The sequence below is a fragment of the Procambarus clarkii genome, chromosome 5 (genome assembly GCF_040958095.1).
Source record: "Procambarus clarkii isolate CNS0578487 chromosome 5, FALCON_Pclarkii_2.0, whole genome shotgun sequence".
Classification (NCBI taxonomy): Eukaryota; Metazoa; Arthropoda; class Malacostraca; order Decapoda; family Cambaridae; genus Procambarus; species Procambarus clarkii.
The window spans coordinates 41,000,514-41,024,143 of NC_091154.1; the positions used below are offsets into that span (position 1 = coordinate 41,000,514).

At 47.8% G+C, this 23,630-nt stretch overlaps 1 protein-coding gene across 2 annotated transcripts in view; it reads left to right on the top strand.

Moving 5' to 3' along the window:
• Positions 1-18,445, top strand: part of LOC123763249 (uncharacterized) — a 199,257-nt gene extending 180,812 nt beyond the window's left edge. For both annotated transcript variants that reach the window (XM_069301921.1, XM_069301920.1), the window contains 3 exons: positions 9,781-12,555; positions 14,390-15,517; positions 18,297-18,445. In XM_069301921.1, the coding sequence (XP_069158022.1) occupies positions 9,781-12,555; positions 14,390-15,517; positions 18,297-18,353 (3,960 nt within the window). In that variant the 3' untranslated portion in view covers positions 18,354-18,445. The remainder of the gene's footprint in view (positions 1-9,780; positions 12,556-14,389; positions 15,518-18,296) is intronic.
• The last annotated feature ends 5,185 nt before the right edge of the window (positions 18,446-23,630 follow it).

The following is a 23,630-nucleotide window of genomic DNA, read 5'->3' on the forward strand; positions in this document are numbered from 1 at the left end:
AGCCTGTGGATGGGCTTAATATAGCCTGTAATGTGCCTGGATTTATAGTCTTAGAAACTCAAAGTTGGGTCTAGTCTAGGCATTGTGGTGTTTCTTCAGCCAATTTTTATCTCAGGTGATGAGCCCAAGTTGTGTATACATTATTATACACAACTTGTAATTATAGAAGTGTAATTATACACTTGTATAATTACCTAAGTGTAATTACCTAAGTGTAGTTACAGGATGAGAGATAAGATCGTGGTGTCCCATCTTCCCAGCACTCTTTGTCGAATAACGCTTTGAAACTACTGACGGGTTTAGCCTCACCCATCACCTTCTCACTTAGCTTGCTCCAACCGTTTACAATTCTGTTTGCAAAATAAAATTTTAATGTTTTTTTCGGCACCTTTGTTTCCTCACCTTGAATCTGTAACCTCTTGTTCGTGATGTTGCTGGTGTCATAAATTCCTCTTTGCCAATTTGGTCGATTTCTGTTATTTTGTAAGTGGTCTCAAGCTTCCATACTTGAGACTCAACATCCCATGTTCTATTGGTATTAATTGTAAACATTTCCTCTTTTTTTCCCACCCTGTCAATCCCCCCTAAGTATTTTATACGTCTGATCATGTCCGCCCTTTCCCTCCTTCTTTCTAGCATCGTCGTGTTTAGTTCCTTCAGTCTCTCTTCATACCTCATCCCTCGCAACTCCTGGACGAGTCTCGTTGCAAACTTCTGCAACCTATCGAGTTTCCTTATGTGTTTTTTTTAGATTGGGGTTCCAAGATGGGCGACATATTCTAAAACTGGTCCACATACGCGGTATACAGTGAACAAAAAGCCTTCTTATGTGTGTGTGTGTGCTCACCTAGGTGTGCTGCGGGGGTTGAGCTCTGCTCTTTGGTCCCGCCTCTCAACCGTCAATCAACTGGTGTACAGATTCCTGAGCCTTTTGGGCTCTATCATATCTACATTTGAAACTGTGTATGGAGTCAGCCTCCACCACATCACTTCCTAGTACATTCTATTTACTAACTACTGACACTGAAGAAGTTCTTTCTAATGTCTCTGTGGCTTGGTAAGGTTCAAGGTAAGGTAGGCTCATTTGGGTACTCAGCTTCCACCTGTGTCCCCTTGTTCGTGTTCCACCCGTGTTTGTGTGTGTGTGTTCAATCACTAGCTTCGGCGTCCATGCACACAGACAGGCTCACACACACACACACACTCACAGACAGGCTCACACAGACAGACAGACAGACAAAGGGTTAGGGTCACACACACAGACTTAACAAAGGGTTAAGGAGGTTTGAATAATTCATGCTTCCCCCATCTTTATGTCTGTCATGTTGGCGACGGATTTATGATTATATCTCTCTTCTTTCACCCCCCCCCCCCCCTCTCTCTCTCTCTCTCTCTCTCTCTCTCTCTCTCTCTCTCTCTCTCTCTCTCTCTCTCTCTCTCTCTCTCTCTCTCTCTCTCTCTCTCTCTCTCTCTCTCTCTCTCTCTCTCTCTCTCTCTCTCTCTCTCTCTCTCTCTCACTCACTCTCTCACACTCTCTCACACTCTCTCACACTCTCTCTCTCTCTCTGTCTCTCTCTGTCTCTCTGTCTCTCTCTCTCTCTCTCTCTCTCTCTCTCTCTCTCTCTCTCTCTCTCTCTCTCTCTCTCTCTCTCTCTCTCACTCTCTCTCTCACTCTCTCTCTCACTCTCTCACACTCTCTCACACTCTCTCTCTCTCTCTCTCTCTCTCTCTGTCTCTCTGTCTCTCTCTCTCTCTCTCTCTCTCTCTCTCTCTCTCTCTCTCTCTCTCTCTCTCTCTCTCTCTCTCTCTCTCTCTCTCTCTCTCTCTCTCTCTCTCTGTCTCTCTCTCTGTCTCTCTCTCTGTCTCTCTCTCTCTCTCTCTCTCTCTCTCTCTCTCTCTCTCTCTCTCTCTCTCTCTCTCTCTCTCTCTGACGTGTATATCAGTGTATGGACGAGTATGATGAAGCTGGCATTTCAAAAGTTTAGACTAATTGTGGTTAAATCTTCAGAGGTCGCAGAGAAAGTGCTTAGATAAAAGTGGTAAAATGTGTTGGTGTGGAGCAGTGGCAGCATCTGTGAAGTGACCGCCTGACTTGTGAGCTCTTTGTTGAAGACGAGGAGCCGCCACGGGGACCACAACGGCTGCCATAGTGAGGGTGTGGGAGGGAAGGACTCCAGTATGGAGGCTGCTGCCACTCTTGTGTTCCCTAGTCTACATGTGATTGGTCATTACGCCATCTATTGTGGCGGGTTGTGGGTGTGGCGGAGCTACTGTTAAGTTTAAGAATGTACGTACAGTCTTTGCTGTCGTGAAAGAAGCAGACAAAGTCGTAGTCTTCCTGGGGGACGTAGAAAATAATATGTTCAAGAAAGAAATTCAATTTCCGGTACGTGAGAAATACCAATTACATTAAAATTAGGACCGACTTTTGAATGCAGTCGAAAAATATCTCGGAGCAGAAGGTAAAGTTTTAAACGTGGGAAAATTCTTTAAAAATCCTTTGTTTAAAGCAGTCAAGTCACAGCTGGAAGAATAATTTAAAGTATGGATTGTAAAAACCTTTCAGACGAGAGATTCTCAGCCAGAGATAATTCTGAAATCACTTGTACTCTCTTTATTGGAACACTTGTTCACATAGACTGCCTTATTTAAGACTGGAGATTGTGCAGAGAGTGTTGACTGATGCCAGTCTATTCTTCAAGTACTGGAATTATTGAGAACGCTAAAACTTCCTTTAAATTATATTGAGTGGAAGGCAGTGAGGAGGTACGAGGACCCGACAGCCGTCCAGGGTATATGGTATAACCTAATAAAGTGGACCAACCTGCACCAACCACCTAATCTCTCCACCACGATGACAGTGTTACAAAAATTTACACTTCGAAAACTTTAATTTCCACCAAGCGACATTCATTTCAAAGTTTTATCTGTGTGGAGCGGCCAAAAAGAACACGGGGAGAGAGGCCTACCAGGCCTACATCTGCACACTAAACAATTGTTGACGAGAGCGGGAGGCGCCGCCCATCTTGCAAGACTTACCCCATCTTGCAAGACTTACCCCATCTTGCAAGACTTGCAGGGGGGAAAGTAAGTATACTTTCAGAGGTAATTATATAAGCGTAAAGGTTGCAACATCAGACTGCGTGTTGCAAGCACCAACAGTTGAGAGGCACTGGGGTCAGTGCCCTCCGGAAGGAGCAGGAGATGGTGAGGTTACTGCAGGAGTGGAGACAGGAGCCACTCAGTGTTGTGTAAGGCAGACATCCTGAGGGAGCACTGTCCTGGGGGCCAAGAGCTGGAGCTCGCCCTCACTCTCCTCTGCTCAGCTCTTTATTCCTAGCATAATATTGTCAAAAGTAATATCAATGATGATTAAGTATGAGCTCCTCTCCCAGCATATCCCATTATACAAATTATTAATGAAATAATTGTATTTGATAAAAATTCGTACAGTATATGCCGTTAAGGCGGGTGCGAATTCCTATTGATTTTCAGTTGTGAAAAAGTGGTTTGCTAAATTTTAACTTTGAGCATAATTTATTTTTGTATGAATTTTCAGTGAGATTAATTATATTGAATTTCATGATTTTAATTCAATAACATTATTAATTCTGAAGAATTAAGGTTAAATTAATTAACTTCATGTTGCAGGACATGAAGATAGAAAGGGGGGAGTTGGGAGGGGAGGGAGAGGGGGAGGGAGGAATAGAGGGAAGAGGGAGGGAGAGGGGGATAGAAGGAAGGACGGGGGACGAGAGAAGGTGTGGGGGAGGAGCAGATTTTGAGTTGATTTGAGGGAGGATATTGGGAGAGAGAGGGGAGAAAGGGAGAGTGGGGGGGACGAGTGGTGAGAGAGGAAGAGAGAGAGGGTTGACGTCGTCGTTGCGAGAACACTTCAAGAGTTTGCAATTACTTTTGAAGTAAATGCTAAATAATTGTCCAAACTTCGCGCTTTTTCAGAATTTCTTATTTTTCTTGGTGTAAAGTCCCTTTAGCGTGCGAGGAACCTTGGTGTCTGGAGCACCAGGTGATGCATTACCACCACTAACATGCCGGAGGGGACAGGTGGACATGGCTGAGACACACATGATACAGCACCACTGGAACATGTTGTTCTTTAATGGAGAAAAAGGCATCATGGAAACTTTTTTGTGGCGATGCCTCCGTGGACGGGACCGAGGAGCTGGAGCTCTACCCAGCTGCTGCCTCCCCTCCACCCAGGCAACACAACAAGGCGAGTGTCACCACCAACCTGACTGACCTCGTCACTGGAGGGAAAATGGTGTCTTTATGTCTTGGGAACATTTACCCGATAAGGCGCGACTCCCGACACAAGGCTGCCACACTGACCTGAAGCGGGAGGCGGGAGACAAAGGGAATGAGAGAGAGGAACCAGAGGAAAGAAGGGTAAGGGAGGACGGGCGAGAAGAGAAGCTGGGGACAGAGTAATTGATAGGGAGGGAGGGAGGGAGGGAGGAATGAAGAGAAAGAGTGGGGGGAGGGAGGGAGGGAGGGTGTACATACGCAAGTGTTCAAAATAAAATTCACAATTGCACTTGGTCCAAACAACTAAGACAGTCTGTAAGTGCTGCCTTTATCTTAACAATGTGTATAAGAAGTGTGTGTTATGGAAGCAACATGACCGCTCTACTCTGGCACTCTCGTCTCCATAACATGGAAAACATGGCAAGTGCCAGGTCAGTGGTTAGGTATATAATGTGAACCCAGAAAGCAAGAGACTTACGGGCTCACCATAGCCCGTGCTACATGGACACTTCGTCCTGAGTAGCTAAATCTTTAACAACAACAACAAGCAAGAGACGACGGGAGACATCTCCCGTCACGCAGGGTGCAGTCGCACCTCCACAGATCTCCAGTATCAGCTCTTGATACTGGTAATGGCTCAAAAGGGCCACCACTTACGGGCTATTCACGCCCGTGCCACCTGTTGGCTAGCTTAATCAGCCATCAGCAAGAGACGCCGCACCAATGATGGTACGGAATATTATTCGGACCTCGCATCCCGTTCCAAGGCTATCTTGAGGTTATCTTGAAATGATTTCGGGGCTTAGCGTCCCCGCGCCCCGGTCCTCGACCAGACCTGCTTTTTGTTACACACACACCACCAGGAAGCAGCCCACAGTAGCTGTCTAACACCCAGGTACCTATTGACTGCTAGGTGAACAGTGGCATCAGAGTGCAAGAAACTCTGCCCATTTGTTTCTGCCTCGTGCGGGAATCGAACCCGCGCCACAGAATTACGAGTCCTGCGCGCTATCCACCAAGCTACCAGGCCCCCTGTGTGTGTGTGTGTGTGTGTGTGTGTGTGTGTGTGTGTGTGTGTGTGTGTGTGTGTGTGTGTGTGTGTGTGTGTGTGTGTAATGAAGCAGCAACAATGACCATTAAGAATGGTACATTCTCTGCGGCAGGAAATATCTTTGTTGAAGCTCAAGTACGTCTTTGTTCTACAGGGAGCCCTCACCCTTCCCCGCCCTCACCCTGCCCCGCCCTCACCCTGCCCCGCCCTCACCCTGCCCCGCCCTCACCCTGCCCCGCCCTCACCCTTCCCCGCCCTCACCCGTGACAGAACAATCTAGGCGGGAGAAGAAATAGGTCGAGAAGTAGATATTAGTCTGGTGCATATACACGAGGCCACACGAGGCCACGTGAGGCCACACGAGGCCACGTGAGGCCACACGAGGCCACGCGAGGCCACACCAGGCCAAACGAGACCACACGAGGCCACGCGAGTACTTGACATAAATGATCTGAATGACGAAGTCGACACATTCAAATCAATGTGTGTAGATTGCAAAAATGCAAAACTAATGAATAATAGCACACAAGGATTGTAAGAACAATCCTCGTGTGCAAATTTTCAACAAATGGAAAACAAATTTTCCAGGACGACCTAGAAAATCTTCCGGGATGGCCGGAGGAAAGGCTACTAGAGGCTTCAACTCTTAAGAATGTAAGGTAATGGAAATTGTGGAGCCAGCAAGGAGACCAATATAACATGAATTGGAAAGGAGACGACTTCCTGAACCTTCAGTATAGCTGTGATGATATATTTATTGGCTAACATTAGAACTGCCTTCAGAAACTTGTGTAAGGAATCTTTCAGAACCTCGTATACCACATATGTAAGACCAATCCTGGAGTACCAAAATGACTTAACAAAGACGGTCAAGGGGACATCCCACTGGGACCATTTTCTCCACCATGCGATAAGTACCTACACATAAAGTTGAACAAATAAACATATATAATATTATAAATATACTGTAGACATATTACATATTTACCCCCTTCACTTCCCCCTTCAGAGCAGGAGAGATTGCTGAAATAGAGGGAATACAGAGAGCATATACGGCATACATAGACGGGATAAAGCACCTAAATTATTGGGATCGTTTCAAAGCTCTCCAAATGTACTCACTAGAAAGGAGACGAGAGAGATACCAAATAATATACACATGGGAAATACTGGAGGGCCAGGTCCCTAATCTACCCAGTAAAATATCAACATACTGGAGTGAACAATATGGAAGAAAATGCAGAATAGAACCAATGAAGAGCAGAGGTACCATAGGCACAATCCGAGAACACTGTATAAACATCAGAGGTCCACGGTTGTTCAACATTCTCCCAGCGACTATAAGAAATATTGCCGAAACAACCGTGGACATCTTCAAGAGAGAACTAGATTGCTTTCTAAAAAAAGTGCCGGACCAACCGGGCTGTGGTGGATATGTGGGTCTGCGAGCCGCTGCAAGCAACAGCCTGGTGGACCTAGCTCTCACAAGTCAAGTCTGGCCTCTGGCTGAGCTTGGGGAGTAGAAGAACTCCCAGAACACTATCAAGCAGGTATCAAACAGGTAATGAGCCACAGAGACGTTGGAAAGAATTTTTTCAGTGTCAGAGTTGTTAGTAAATGGAATGTGCTAGGAAGTGATGTGGTGGAGGTTGATTCCATACAGTTTCAAATGTAGATATGATAGAGCCCAATAGGCCCACGAATCTGTACACCAGTTGATTGACGGTTGAGAGGCGGGACCAAAGAGACAAAGCTCATCCCCCGCAAGCACAACTAGGTGAGTACACACACACACACACACACACACACACACACACACACACACACACACACACACACACACACACACACACACACACACACACACACACACACACACACACACACACACACACACACACACACACACACACACACACACACACACACACATACACACACACACATACACACAAACACACACACACACACACACACACACACACACACACACACACACACACACACACACACACACACACACACACACACACACACACACACACACAATTAGGTGAATACACACACACGCGCGCGCGCGCGCAATAAACTGTACCCTGGGTATCGCAGGCCAAGGTGCCATAACCCAGCCCTGCTGTTATAACTAAAGGAGTTAATAACCGAGGTTGGAAGAGGGGGGGGGGGGTAACAAAAGCTGGGTGATGTGAGGTAGTGTACACGGAACTTATTAGATTAAACAATTAGTGGGCACAGGCGACCCCTTTACCTCCGGCAGGGGCCCCGCTCTGGATGACAAGGGCCGACTGTTTCTGCCCTGGCCAGCCCTCACCGCTCACACCCCTAAACCCACTCCCAGCCGCATACCAACACTCTACTTTAGGGACTATGACTTGAGCATGTTTATGTTGACCCGGGGAGGTTACCCTCAACATATTGACTTGCACCTTAAACACTCATGTATCACCCAACACACTAGGGGTCCTGCTGGCCGGACTAGAACAATGACTATATCTTGTTTTATTGTATTTTATGTTTCTTTTTCCTTGAATATTATTCGTAGCTATACATTCGAGTTGCTTATTGACCTGTGTGGCCCGTCGAGGATATAATTCAGTTTTTGTAACAAAACTGAAAGATGGATGGCTTCAGCCTTGTTTAACATTCATCCCATAACATTCGCCCCATATATATATATATATATATATATATATATATATATATATATATATATATATATATATATATATATATATATATATTTATTTATTTGTGTTTTGTCTTTATCCATCCTGTCAATTCCTCTGAGAATTTTGTAGGTCGTGATCATGTCTCCCCCTTACCTTAACTCTTCTGTCTTCTGGAGACGTGAGGTTTAGCTCCCGTAGTCTTTCGTCGTAACTCATACCTCTCAGTTCTGGGACTAGTTTGGTGCCATCACACTTGAATCTTCTCTAACTTTGTCTTGTGTTTAACTAGGTATGGACTCCAGTGCATTCTCCAGGATTGGTCTGACATAAGTGGTATACAAGGTCCTGAACGATTCCTTACACAAGGTTCTAAAGGCAGTTCTTATGTTGGCCAGTCTAACACATGCCTCTGATGATATCGTTTTGATGTGGGCCTCTCGGGACAGGTTCGGTGTGATATCAACCCCCAGATCTTTCTATTTGTACTCACCTAGTTGTGCTTGCGGGGGTTGAGCTTTGGCTCTTTGGTCCCGCCTCTCAACTGACAATCAACTAGACTGTGTGCGCGTTCTTGCGTGCACGTGTGTGTGTGCGTGTGATTCAGTGGCTAGGAACGCACAGGAACTAGTCTCCGCTGCTCTGAAGGGGCCTTTATGTGTATAACAAGACGCTCCTTCACATCTACACGACCTATACTCCTTCATATCCTCCACACTCCTACACTCTCCTTATGCATGATCTACACTTTTAAACACCTCTTACTCAAACACACACACACACACATATATATACGACCTATCGAATGTTGGGGCTTAAGATTAGATACCTGAACCTACAAGCTCAACTAGGTGAGTACACACACACTAGATGGGATACCCGGATGTGCTGGGATCTCTCTCTCTCTCTCTCTCTCTCTCTCTCTCTCTCTCTCTCTCTCTCTCTCTCTCTCTCTCTCTCTCTCTCTCTCTCTCTCTCTCTCTCTCTCTCTCTCTCTCTCTCTCTCTCTCTCTCTCTCTCTCTCTTCCCTCCTGTTCTTCCCCGTCACTCCTGTTCTCTCTACCCTGTGCGATTATCATGAAGTCAAGACTGAACATTTGGTTATATTGCCCGTAGAACCATCCTGTGTGATGGGGATTTTTTAGCATCACCTAGTTAGCTTTTTTGACACACTGTACTCCACTTCATATAGTCTAGGGTAGCTGCACTAATGCAGATGTACCTAATGTGTTAATAATAAAAAGAAATACACAGAGTTTACCAGTGCAGACTACTGATCACACGCCTCTGTATGACTAACCATCCTGTGTGATGGCGATTTTTAGCATCACGTTGCTGGCTTTGTAACACACTGTACTCCCCTTCATATAGTCTAGGGCAGCTGCACAAATGCAGATGTACCTAATGTGTTAATAAACAAAAAACAAAATTACACAATTTTACAAGGTGCAAACTCTGTGAGCAGGAACTGGGGCATAATTTCGCACACTACATAACTGAATATCCAGTTATCAGACCATTCAGACCCATTGGCGTGAGGTACCTGGAACATTTTAATTTCTTTATTCACTCTTGTGGAGTCTCGTGGACTCCATGACTGGAGTCATGGATGACTCCAGTCATCCATGTTACTCTAATTTTATAATTCAAAGCATCTAGTCAGTCAAATTAGAAATGTTACTTTATTAAAGCAACTTTGACCTGGGCGATGCTCTAGAAGTTTTGGGCCAGCCAGTATCACTTGTTGGAACTTAACTTTTTATTTTTGTTTTTTTGCAGGAGGAGATCAGCGCTGTGTTCGGGGAAAACGAGGAGAGGTCGTCCTCCCAGGACCATCATCCACGACCACGCACACCCGCACGCCCACCTCTGGCTGATGGCCAGGGCTCACCCTCAAAAATACGTAAAGTTTACTCAGGTGCCGAGAAGTCAGAAACCTACTTGACCCGGCGACAGGTCTCCTCTATTCCATATCCACGTCGCCGCATCCCCTTCACCAGGAAGACCCGTCGTGTGTCTGCCCCTACCCTCTCCATTGCCCATGCCAGCAGTGGTAGCTCCTCTCCACCACCTTGGCAGCCAAGGACAGATCCGCTCTTCCAGCAGTGGTCCAGAGGGCTGTTAAAAGACTTCCATTCCTTGGTAGAGGAGGAGATACGGACCCTCCGCGGATCCAAGTCGCCTCCAGATACCACCCTACAATATCACTGGCAACATTTGTTGAGTGACAGTGGCAAATTAAGAGAGAGTGAGAGGCTGGTGAACGCCTACACTACTGGCTGCCAAGCTGGGGAGTGTGCGGCTACAAAGGTTGCCGGGGAACCTTGCCAGAAGTCATTATGTGGCCATGATAATGAGGCAGTATTGCAGCCATTAAGTCAGGCCTCTCTCATCATTGCCGAAGAAATGGGTGCTACTCAAAGTGCAGGTCGGGGAGATACATGGGCAGGAGAGCGGTCACCTGCTTTCAAGACGTACACCCTGCCACGGGGCCACCGTAGTGTTAGTCTTAGTGGTGCTGGAGCCATCACCTACCGTGACTCCAGTGGCCACCCCGACGACTCTGACATTAGTTGTCAGTTGCTACGGGTTAACCCTCGCTTCTCACGTTCCCATTCCCTGGACGAAGGCACAGGGCTCAGCCCATGGGCACTCCAGCATCTAGCCGTCATCGATGACACCAGTGCCAGCCCGCCACCCACACCTGCAGACGAGAGCAGCAGGGCCAGCCAGTCAACCCTCTCTACTGTGACGGAGCCACAGACCATACCAACGACGCCTCGTGACCCTTTGGGCTTTACAGAGCTTAGCTCACCAGCAGTACACTATGGTAAGACAAGGAAGACTGGATACACAGAAAAAGATAATGAACACTTCCGGCCACATGCAGTGGAGTGTGACCAGAGTAACTACAGCACTGGGGGACTGACCAATGGGTGGGATGACCATCCTACCCTCACCTTCCCTGCCACATGCACACATTCCACTAACTCTACTGATTCCATCAAACTTCACAGAGTATCAGAGAGCTTCCTAAATAGTAATGGATCTTCAGCCTTCACACCAGCGGATCTGCGGAAGGGCGCGAGTGAGCCATGGGAGTGGGCAGACCAGGAGGGAGCCTGCAGCCTCACTGACCGACCCTGCGACCCCAACTCCTGCACTCGCTGTTATGCCAAGATGATGTCTGTCTCAGAAGAAAAATTTAAATGTGAGGACGTTATGAACCAGAAAGAGACAGCGGCGGCATCTCCTACTGGGTGTAAGCTAGGTAGAGGAGTGCCTGAGATTGAAGGAATGGGAGAAGCAGTTCGCACTCAGTATAAAGACAGTGTGTCTGTGTGTGTCACTCCACCTGAGTTATTAAATGACTCTTACTCTGAAGAAGTGTTTCCATGTGAAATTCCCACCGAGGCAGAAATACCAGGCGAGAGACTCTCATGCAATAGAGAATGGAGTGGGGTGGGGCGTAAGAGTGAGCCATCACTACTGAGTGTGATGGGGCTGCCAGGGCAACTGGATGGCCGTCGTCATACACTGCCTGTCCCAAGGGCCTTTGGCAGCTTGTCCTTCCTGTCTGTGCCCGTCCCGACCTTCAATACCTCGTCCTGGGAGACGCTGCCTCCAGCTGATGAGCTTGAAGTGGAGTTGGAGGAGAAACCGATCACTGGTAGTGTGGTGAGGCCTACTTCTCCAGCTGTAAGTGCCACTTCTTCCCGCTCACTTAACTCGTCCCTCTCCTCGCTATCGCTGAGTGTCCACCCAGATCATTCTGAGTGTGACTCATGGCCTTCATCGCCCATGGCCCAGCCATACCTTACTCCCGACGTGTTCTTCGACCCAACCGCAATGGCTGTTCCATTCAAACCTGATGATTTCTCCTTAAAGGGTTGGCTATATGAAGATGATAGCATTTTTATGCCCAGAGGAAGAAGAGAGGCTGATGTAGTCTTGGATTCTGGTATTGACAGCCATCAGGCCAAGATGAAGGTAACTAAAAGCATTCAGTCTCCAGAGCCCATTATGGGTATGCTGCATACAAGTCCCGAGGGGTACCAGGGGCGAGGTGATATTATCTTCTCTGTCTCCATCCCCGAAGATCATAGGAAAGACAGACACAAGAGTAACCTTTCGTTTAGCTCCACCAATGAAAGTAGCGATATCAGTACAATATGTGATAAGTCGGAATCACAAGTCAGTGACTTGAGGGATGAGGATACTATGGCCAATGTTACTAGGAACGAGGCAGCAGACGCACATCCTGAAAGCCTATGTCCCCGCCTGGCCAGTATTAGCCTCCAAGATGGGGAAGACAAATGTGACTTGGAGAAAAAGATGATTGGCTGCAGAGACACCAAGGACAGTGGCGTGACGGACCTTTCCAGCAGTGTGGCAGGCTCGGCGGCAGTATATTGGCACCGAAACCAAACGAGGGAAAGGTTGGAGGGAGACCTATTGAGGCCACCCGCCAGGTATCGCAGCTTTTCTCTGGACGAGACCACTTCTGCTCTTCATAATCAAAACATTAAACTAGTGAACTCTGCCACACAGTCGGTACGTGAACAAACTCTTATGTTTCAATACATATAACTAACTAGATGGGTACACGCCTGGGTATCGACCCCTACCCTCTCTCTCTCCCTCTCTCTTTCTCTCTCTCTCTCTCTCTCTCTCTCTCTCTCTCTCTCTCTCTCTCTCTCTCTCTCTCTCTCTCTCTCTCTCTCTCTCTCTCTCTCTCTCTCTCTTTTTCTCTCTCTCTCTCTCTCTCTCTTTCTCTCTCTCCCTCACTCTCTCTCTCCCTCTCCCTCAACTCCATAATAGTACTATGATTTAGACGTGTATCAAACATTTTATGGCATGAAAAATATAGTGTTGCGAATAAAAAGCTTACGTTATTATTGGAAGGAGTGAAAATATGTATAAATGAAGGAGAGAGAGAGAGAAAGAGAGAGAGAGAGAGAGAGAGAGAGAGAGAGAGAGAGAGAGAGAGAGAGAGAGAGAGAGAGAGAGAGAGAGAGAGAGAGAGAGAGAGAGAGAGAGAGAAGGAGAGAGAGAGAGAGAGAGAGAGAGAGAGAGAGAGAGAGAGAGAGAGAGAGAGAGAGAGAGAGAGAGAGAAGGAGAGAGAGAGAGAAGGATGAAGTGTGTGTGAGGGAGACAGTAGACCTGGCAGGCACAATAAGCCGGTTCCCTGAATACCAATCGAGGCGCCAGCAACTTGTCAAGACTGCCGATCAACCTCCTCCGCCCTCACTCATCTCTCTTCACCTCGCCATATCCAGCGCCATCTTGACCTCCAGTCCTGTGTCGAGATCCAGGTCCGACTCCACCCCCACAATCATGTTGGATATGTAGACAGCTCCAAGAACTCTCTCTCTCTCTCTTTCACTTCTCTGTGAGGGGTGGAAAGAAGTAGGCGTAATCTCAAACCTGTGAGTGAAGGTATATGGAGATTGAGTTGATAAGTAGATAAATAAAGAAGTTAATGTATGAAGAGTTTGGCTGGAAGCCACTGGGCATAAAAAACGGGTATTTGCATGGAGAGAAGTGGGACAGGTGGCGGGAGCCCCTTACTACTGGGTAAGAGTTCAAGTCTTGTGCAAAACTGAACTGTGTGTGTACTCGAATATTTCACTTATAATTAGCTTTGACGGGGACACACACACATATCTGTCTCTCTCTCTCTCTCTCTCTCTCTCTCTCTCTCTCTCTCTCTCTCTCTCTCTCTCTCTCTCTCTCTCTCTCTCTCTCTCTCTCTCTCTCTCTCTCTCTCTCTCTCTCTCCCTCTCTTTCTCTGTATATATATATATATATATATATATATATATATATATATATATATATATATATATATATATATATATATATATATATATATATATATATGATATCGCAACCTAATAGGCGGGAGCAAAGAGGCAAAGCTCAACTACTACTACTACACACACATAATTAGGTGAGCACACATGTTTGTTTGTGTGTGTGTGTAAATGCGGGAATGTCCACTTTTGACTTAGATATGTGTCAGTATAGCCATGTTTATGATAATCTCTTAATCTCACTGCTACAGCCCTTTTTGTCGCAAGCTACACTAACTCTCCCTCATACCCTATGCTGCCCCTCTCTCACGCTCCCTCATACCCTATGCTGCCCCTCTCATGCTCCCTCACACCCTGTGCTGCCTCTCTCTCACGCTCCCTCATACCCTATGCTGCCTCTCTCTCGCTCCCTCATACCCTATGCTGCCTCTCTCTCGCTCCTTCATACCCTATGCTGCCTCTCTCTCTCGCTCCCTCATACCCTATGCTGCCCCTCTCTCGCGCTCCCTCATACCCTATGCTGCCTCTGGCACACCTCCACATGCCCTTACCCATATGACGTGTCGTTGCAGCACCGGCCGGAGGCCCTCGTGGACTTCCTGAAGGCGGTCGAGTCTCGCATCCGGAGCGGCAGCGTCGACCAGTCGTCGCCCCGTGACGCCCCGCTGCCCTGCTTCCCTCCGTCGCCGACGTCGCCGCGGGAGCTGTCGTTCTGCCCGGCGGTGGTGCTGGACGCCTGCACCCAGACCACGCCCACGCCCCCGCCGGCCTCCAGGGCCTCCTCCGTCACTTGGCTCAGTGACTGCGGCTGTGACGACGTGGCCTCCATGGAGCCCTGTGCCTCCTCTCTGGCTCTCAGTGCCACTGAAGACGACTACGGTGAAGACGACGACGACGACGACGATGACTGGTCTGCGGGCGTGTCGCTGTCATCGTCGTCGCCGCCGCCCACGCCCGCGTCCTTGCCCCGCGACGACTCCTCCCTCTCGCTGTCGGAGTCGCTGGACACGCTGGACCTGAACGGCGAGTCCGGGATCGGGACGGTGTCGACGCGGCCGTCCGTCAGCCCGTACCCGCATGCGGCGCTGCTCGACCTCTCGGGCTCCAACCTGTCCTCCGAGGACACGGGGCTCGAGAACAGCTTCGAGCGGCAGCTGCGGCGGTACATCCCGCACCACCGCGGTGGGCGGGAGGGCGAGGGCGGCGGCCACTACCGCCGCCGCCGCCCACGCCCACGCCACCACGAGCAGTGGGTGCGGCGGGAGGACCAGACCACCCAGACCGACCCGGAGCCGCCCGCGCCCGCCCACGCCCTCGAGGACGACAGCAATGATAGCCTCCGCGAGTCGCGGGAGACGCTGGATCCTCGCGGGTTGCGGGCGGTGCGACACACCCACAGCGAGCCGCGTCTCGACGCCCACATGACGCCCATCGTGGGCGTGCTGCGGGGCGTGTGTAGCGAGACGACGATCACGCCCACTTACGCCTCCCGCACGCACTTCACGCCCTCGGCGCCCACACTGCCCACCCTGACGGAGGACAAGCCGCCCATAGCGCCCTCGCGACCCCGCCACCTGTCTCTGTCGTCGCCGCCCACACAGACGCCCGCGGGGAAGGCGTGTTCCGCCCCCGCCCTGGAGACCCGCGCCCACCACACCCCGGCCACCACGCCCTCAGAGGAGTCATCCGGAGAGACCTCGGTGAGTATGCCTCTTGTCCTGTTAATATACCCGCATACCCGCTCACTGTGTACCTAATACCCGCACCATACACCTACCCGCTCACTGTGTACCTAATACCCGCACCATACACCTACCCGCTCACTGTGTACCTAATACCCGCATCTTACACCTACCCGTTCACTGTATACCTAATACCCGCACCATACACCTACCCGCTCACTGTGTACCTAATACCCGCACCATACACCTACCCGCTCACTGTGAACCTAATACCCGCACCATACACCTACCCGCTCACTGTGTACCTAATACCCAAATACAAGTCACAATTTCATATCATCCTTTGCAGATGACACAAAAATCAGCAGGAAAATTACCTCTGCTGAAGACATTGAAAAACTACAAGCAGATATTAATAAAGTTTTCGACTGGGCAGCAGAAAATAACATGATGTTTAACAGTGATAAATTCCAGGTACTCAAAAATGAGGACCCTAAAGATAATACAGGGTACAAAACACAATCAAATGTGCCCATAGTAGGAAAGCAACGTGTAAAGGATATGGGAATAATGATGTCTGACGACCTAACGTTTAGGGAGCATAGCCAAGCAAATATTGCGTCTGCTAGAAATATGATAGGATGGATTACGAGAACTTTCAAATCCAGGGATACCATCACAATGGTTGTACTCTTCAAGTCACTTGTGTTGTCCCGCCTTGAGTACTGCTCAGTACTCACTTTCCCCTTCAGAGCAGGAGAGATTGCTGAAATTGAGGGAATACAGAAAAATATACGGCACGCATAGACGAGATAAAGCACATAAATTATTGGGATCGTCTCAAAGCTCTCCAAATGTACTCACTAGAAAGAAGACGAGAGAGATATCAAATAATATACACGTGGAAAATACTGGAGGACCAGGTCCCAAACTTGCACAATAAAATAACAACGTACTGGAGTGAACGATATGGAAGAAAATGCAGAATAGAACCAGTGAAGAGCAGAGGTGCCATAGGCACAATCAGGGAACACAGTATAAACATCAGAGGTCCACGGTTGTTCAACATGCTCCCAGCGAGCATAAGAAATATTGCGGGAACAACCGTGGACATCTTCAAGAAAAAACTATATAGTTTTCTCCAAGGAGTGCAGAATACACTCGTTGAAAAGCAGAGGTGCAACAGGTACTCTGAGAGAGAACTCTATCAACATCAGAGGCCCGAGACTGTTTAACACGCTTCCACTACACATAAGGGGCATAACTGGCCGACCCCCTCACCGACCCCTCGGGCCGCTCCAAGCAACAGCCTAATGGATCAAACTCTCACAAGTCAAGTCTGGCCTCGACCGGATTTGTGGAGTAGAAGAACTCCCAGAACCCCATCAAGCAGGTATCAACCAGGTATCAACCAGGTATCAACCAGGTATCTTACAGTGTCCATGAGAGAACTGGATAAACACTTCCAAAGGATACTTGATCAACCAGGCTGTGATTCATACATTAGACTGCAAGCAGCCGCGTCCAACAGCCTGGATGACCAGTCCAGCAACCAGGAAACCTGGTCGAGGACCGGGCCGCGGGGACGTTGCGCCCCCGAAACATGGCAAGGTAAAGTACTCTCCCACACCCCACATACACTCTTAATACACTCCTAACTTACATTGTCACCTTCACGCTCACTAAATTAAGTTGCCGACCTATCTGCACACTTAAAAAATACAATACAAACTTCGCAATTGTCATACTTCTACAAGCTACTGGAATATAAAATAAAATAATGATTGATATTAACGAAGAAATGCAGGTTAGAGAATATAGACTTTTCAGTGGCGGTTAATTGAGATTTACCTTAATTTACCTCAGGACCATCAATTCTAGCGGCCTCGACGGAAGGACAGGAAGCCAATGGCTTGCCAAATGTCCTCGTTATTCCAGAAGATTTTATTTTTGCAAAATAAATTTTAAACTGAAGTATATCCTAAGCCTTTACGGCTCCAGGGAGTAAGGTGGAATCCGAAAGTTTGCCTTCCTAGAAATCAAAAAGCATTCTTTGTTTTTTTCTTATTCACTGCCAACTGTGTTTAAGGAAGTAGTGTAAGGAACAGTCAATCGGAGGCGGTTATTGTGACGTAACAGTGAAAATAAAAAAATAGGTTGAAACTGGAGAGAATCATTTAAAAATAAACAAAGGAGTTATACAAAATGTTATTCAATAAATATTAACCAAATTCTTTAGCCACTCCTTTCTTCTAAAGCGTTTTCTATGAAGGGTGAGAAAGAAAATCCGGCAAAAGTTTTAGGATGACTATAATAAATTTGTCTCCTATTCAGCACTGCCACTGTTTACTAAATTATGGGGCACTGAACGATAATCTTAAATTTGAGGTCCTTGAGATATAATCCTAAATAAACACACACACACACACACATGCGTGTGTGTGTGGAGGCAGACTGAATCACAGTTTCAAATGTAGATTTGATAGAGTCCACTAGGCTCCAGAATGTGTACACCAGTTGATTGACAGTTGAGAGGCGGGACCAAAGAGCCAGTGCTCAACCCCCGCAAGCACAATTAGGTGAGTACACACTCACTGATATTAAGCATATATAATAAGGCACATATAAGAATACCGGTGGTGGGATGAGTGCGGGGCAGGGTAAGGCAGCCAGCCTCCCGGCCCCACCACCATGGTGCCGGGGTCCATGCTCATGTCAACAGTGCAGGGGTCATGTATACCATAGTAGGTTGACCTGTGCCAATAGAGACTAACGTGCGTGTATTCCCCCCACACAGGCGCTGACCACCAGAGCTCAGTCCTCCAAGGAGATAGCAGGTGAGTTGTCCAGATAACGTCTTGTTTGTCGGCTCCCAACCTTGTGCAACTCTTACTCTCTGTGGAGGCATTCTCCTCACCCTAGGCTCTCCTCACCCCAGGTTCTCCTCACCTCAGGCTCTACTCCAAGCAGGGGTCTCCTCACTCCATGCTCTTCTGCTTCAAAGGTAAGGCAATAGTAAGGAAGTGTGTGTGTACCTTGACCAGAGTTGTTAGGACTGAAGGGACGGATATGAGGAGGTGGCGCCTGGACCGTTCAACCCGGGCTTCTTCAACAGCCTCTGATTGGTCGAAATGTCGGTAGCCCGTAAATTTGTTTACAACTCTTGCTGCACTGGACCATCGATTATTAAACGCGAGTAAAGATTATTAAGATTGATAGAAAACGACGATAAAGAATTTATCGTCGCAATAAAAGCATTTGTCATGATAAGACGCCATTGAAAAGGTTGAGTTTTATATATTATCTTGGACGAGGAGATCTGTAGACCAGCGTCATGGGGTCTACCCCCCATGACGGGGTCTACCCCAATACCCCCCGTTGAAGAGCAGAGGTGCAACAGGTACTCTGAGAGAGAACTCTTATCAACATCAGAGGCCCGAGACTGTTCAACACGCTTCCACTACACATAAGGGGCATAACTGGCCGATCCCTCAGTGTTCAAGAGAGAACTGGATAAGCACCTCTAAAGGGTACCTGATCAACCAGGCTGTGATTCATACGTCAGGCTGCGAGCAGCTGCGTTCAACAGCCTGGTTGACCAGTCCAGCAACCAGGGGACCTGGTCGACGACCGGGCCGCGGGGACGCTAAGCCCCGGAAACACTTCAAGGTAACCTCAAGGTAAGGTATATTTTCTCTCCACAAGCACAGAAGTAGAGTGAAGGAAAGCTCAAAATGAGTAAGAGTTTGAAAGGTGGTAATATTAGCTTCTTCCGATAAATTCCCGAGAATTTAGACTTTTCCCGCAAGGTGGCTGGAGTCCGTCCATTGGTGTTCAGTCATGCGTGGTGATGGTGTCACCGGAGAGGTGATGACGATAACTCCGTGTTTGCTGCCATCTTTATCCAAGACTGTGAAACTTTCCCCACCTCCCCCCCTCCCCCTTCTCTATTTCCCTTCCCCCCTCTCTATTCCCCCCCTCTCTCTCTTTCTCTCCCCCCTCTCTATTCCCCCCTCCCCTCTCTCTCTTTCTCTCCCCCCCCTCTCTCTCTCTCTCTCTCTCTCTCTCTCTCTCTCTCTCTCTCTCTCTCTCTCTCTCTCTCTCTCTCTCTCTCTCTCTCTCTCTCTCTCTCTCTCCCTCCCCTCTCCCCCCTCCCCCCCTTCCTTCCTTCCTTCCTTCCTTCCTTCCTTCCTTCCTTCCTTACGTCCCTTCTTCTTCTTCTTCCCCCCCTCCCCCTCCCATACCATCGTCAGTTACTGTACCTCTTACTCACTCACTTACTTACTAGAACTCTTACTCTGTACTGTAAAAACATAATTATAATCTCGGCTAATTATATAAAACAAATATTTACACTAAATTATTATACATTGAAGGAAGGTCTTTTGCAAATACATAAAATAATTTAGATATGGGGTATAACAGCTGCTTCTATTTATTCCCATTCAAACTCATTCATATATGTCTGACCTGCGCTTGAAACACCTCAAGTGTTCCGACGTGTATCACGTCACCTGCTAATGTGTTCCACAAATCAATAACGCTGCATGTTTCTGAACCGTTATTTGCCTATTTCTTTCCCGACTCTAAACCTTATTCAATTTACATCCATTGTTTCGTGTTTTATTTTGTGTTGACACTATTAATATCATCTTTGAGAAAAGTAACAGGAGCCTTATGGAGGGATTCGAACCCGGCACACTTGGTACTGTACCCAGCCCACGCCCCACACCACTTGGCTAAGCGTGTACCAAGTGTGTGGATCTGAATCCTCCTCATGGGTTCCTACTGATGTTCTCTTCGAGACATCACGCTAATGTTGAACTCCTCTTCATATGGGTGTTATATAGTCGTGATGGCTCGGTGCTTCTCCTGATAGTTCCCTTCCCTTCTTCATGTGGGAGATTTCAAATTTGCGGGATTAACTTTGTCATGCTTCGCTGAACGCGTTCAAGTGAATTTATGTCCATTCTATACTATGGCGACTAAAACTGAACTGCATAATCTATATGGGGCCCTAACACCAGAACGATATAGCCAAATAATAACACTTAAGTGTTTTATTGCTAGCACTTCTAGAAATAATTCCCAATATTTGCCTTATTTCGATAATTTATTGATTCATTTATATTTGTCTATAAATTCCTTCTACTAATGACCTCCAGATCTTGACATCTGGACAAGTCCAGATCTGGACATCTTCAAGAGAAAACTGGACTGTTTTCTAAGAGAAGTTCCGGATCAGCCGGGCTGTGGTGGGTATGTGGGCCTGCGGGCCGCTCCAAGCAACAGCCTGGTGGACAAAGCTCTCACAAGTCGAGCCTGGCCTCGGGCCGGGCTTGGGGAGTAGAAGGACTCGCAGAACCCCATCAACCAGGTATCAACAACCAGGTATCTTCTTCGCAATCAGACTTTGCAATTAACGGGCTAAAAAGGTTCCAAAATCAGAGAAGAAATGTTATCATTGTGGAGAAATGTCCAACAGTCCACTGTAACATTATCTTACACGACACTTAAGTTACAACTCACATCACCACTGAGATTTAATAACCCAAATGTTTGCTGCAAACATGAAACAAACCCAAGAGTCACACTCACTCACCCACCACCATGCCAGAGGCCTCGGGGCCACATGACAGAAATATCCATGAAAAAAATGCAACATTTCCATTCCAACTCCTCCCTCTCTTCCCCTCCATTTCAAGCTTTATTTTCTGATTAACTGGCATTCCTTAAGAAATATAAAGCTTTATTTCCACTATAGCTAATATCTCTAGTTTGATCTTTTCTTAGTTCCTATATCTTGGTACTAAATATTTTTGTATTTGTGTACCAGGCTTTGACGCTCTTTGTTGAGACAATGGCTGTTGAGGGGAGGGAAGGGGCCTTTCATATGAGAGCTGGGGTAGTGGTGGCGGTTCTGGGAGATGCGGAGAGAATGTCTTTGGTCGGGTAGTGATGGTGGTGGACCTCGCTGTAATAGTGGAGAGGAATGTGGTAGTGAGACTAGGGGGGAAGGCTGTTAGGTGACCTCAGTTGTGGAGGGCAAGATGAGTGGGTGGAGACGGGGAAGGTTAGGGGAGTGTTAGGGGTGGTGGGAGAGTGTTAGATGTGGTGGGGGAATGTTAGGGGTGGTGGGGGAGAGTTAGGGGGTGATGGGAGGACACGTCTGTTGCCCCTACTGGTACCTTGAGGTTACCTTCCGATGATTTCAGGGCTCAACGTCCCCGCGGCCCGGTCGTCGACCAGGCCTCCTGGTTGCTGGACTGGTCAACCAGGCTGTTGGACGCGACTGCTCGCAGCCTGACGTATGAACCAGGATAAAACTGCACCAGGCGGGGCTCCTGAGTCATACCTGGTTGATACCTGGTTGATGGGGTTCTGGGAGTTCTTCTACTCCCCAAGCCCGGCCCGAGGCCCGGCTTGACTTGTGAGAGTTTGGTCCACCAGGCTGTTGCTTGGAGCGGCCCGCAGGCCCACATACCCACCACAGCCCGGTTGGTCCGGCACTCCTTGGAGGAATAAATCTAGTTTCCTCTTGAAGATGTCCACGGTTGTTCCGGCAATATTTCTTATGCTTGCTGCCTGGTACATACATACATTAGCTCACACGACAGCTCCAGAGGCGTCCATGAACCAGAAATATAGTGACAGGCAGAGAGACGTGAGACTTCCAGCCAGACAACAAGCCAGGCAACGAGCCAGACATCCCGGCTTCGAGTCTTTCGCAAGTTCTCCTTCCGGGTAGGAGGATAAGAGGCACTAGACGAGGCCTCACCCACCAGGTAGTGCTGTGGTGACGGCCACCATGTTCCCTGATGCCTGAGATTACACGCGTGATTGGCGGCTGGGAATCTTCTTTAAGCGTTCTTTCCTGCTCTAAAGCTGTTAAACATTAATATCTCTCTCTCTCTCTCTCTCTCTCTCTCTCTCTCTCTCTCTCTCTCTCTCTCTCTCTCTCTCTCTCTCTCTCTCTCTCTCTCTCTCTCTCTCTCTCTCTCTCTCTCTCTCTCTCTCTCTCTCTCTCTCTCTCTCTTTCTGATTCTTATTGGACAAACAACATATTGCTGTTTCTCTGCACTCTCCAGCAGGTCACCACTCTGCCACACTTACCAGTCTGTCTGTCCCAAGGTTTCCCCAATGTCAAGAAACTGTAGTACTAAGGTGCCCTATCCTAACCTACCATAGGACAGAAAACGGAACAGTATCTCAATTTCACGAGCCGCTATCATTTTCTAGTACAATTTTTGGCCATAGAGTACACGTCAAAATACGGTGTTGTATTAGGAGAACGGGTTGGCCATCGCCGCACGATGAGCTGTCTCTACTGGACACTCGTGAAAGGGGAGGCACTTGCCAAATTTGTATCCTGTTAACGTGTGGTAAGGTGAAAAAGGATACCCCGAAGCTGAGATAATTCACAACTGAGATACAGCGATAGTGGATTTATGTGAAACTCTATATACCCGAGACACTGGGATACTGGGAGCGTGTAATCAAAATGTCTCGATAATACTGAAGTGGTCATAGAAAACGTGTCGTCTGGAGGGCGTCGTGTGTGTGTGTGTGTTTTCAATAACTTGATGGCTCTCTGTCGATGACAGAGCTTGAGAGAGAGGGAGCAAGCGTGAGAGAGAGGGAGCAAGCGTGTGAGAGAGAGACAGGTCAGAGAACTTTTGAGATTCTGTGACAAATTCTCGCTCAATCAACAGATTACAGAACCAACTAGGAACGAAAACACACTAGACTTGTTATTCAAAAACAATGGTAAACATATCATATTTATGGGAGCATAACCAAGCAAATATTGCGTCAGCCAGGAAAATGATAGGATGGATTACGAGAACTTTCAAATCCAGGGATCCCATCACCTAAATTATTGGGATCGTCTCAAATACCCTCCAAATGTACTCACTAGAAAGGAGAAGAGAGGGATACTAAATAATATACACGTGGAAAATACTGGAGGGCCAGGTCCCAAATCTACACAGTAAAATATCAACATATTAGAGTGAACGATATGGAAAAAATGCAGAATAAAACCAGTGAAGAGCAGAGGTGCCATAGGCACAATCAGAGAACACTGTATAAACATCAGAGCTCCACATTTGTTCAACATCCTCCCAGCGAG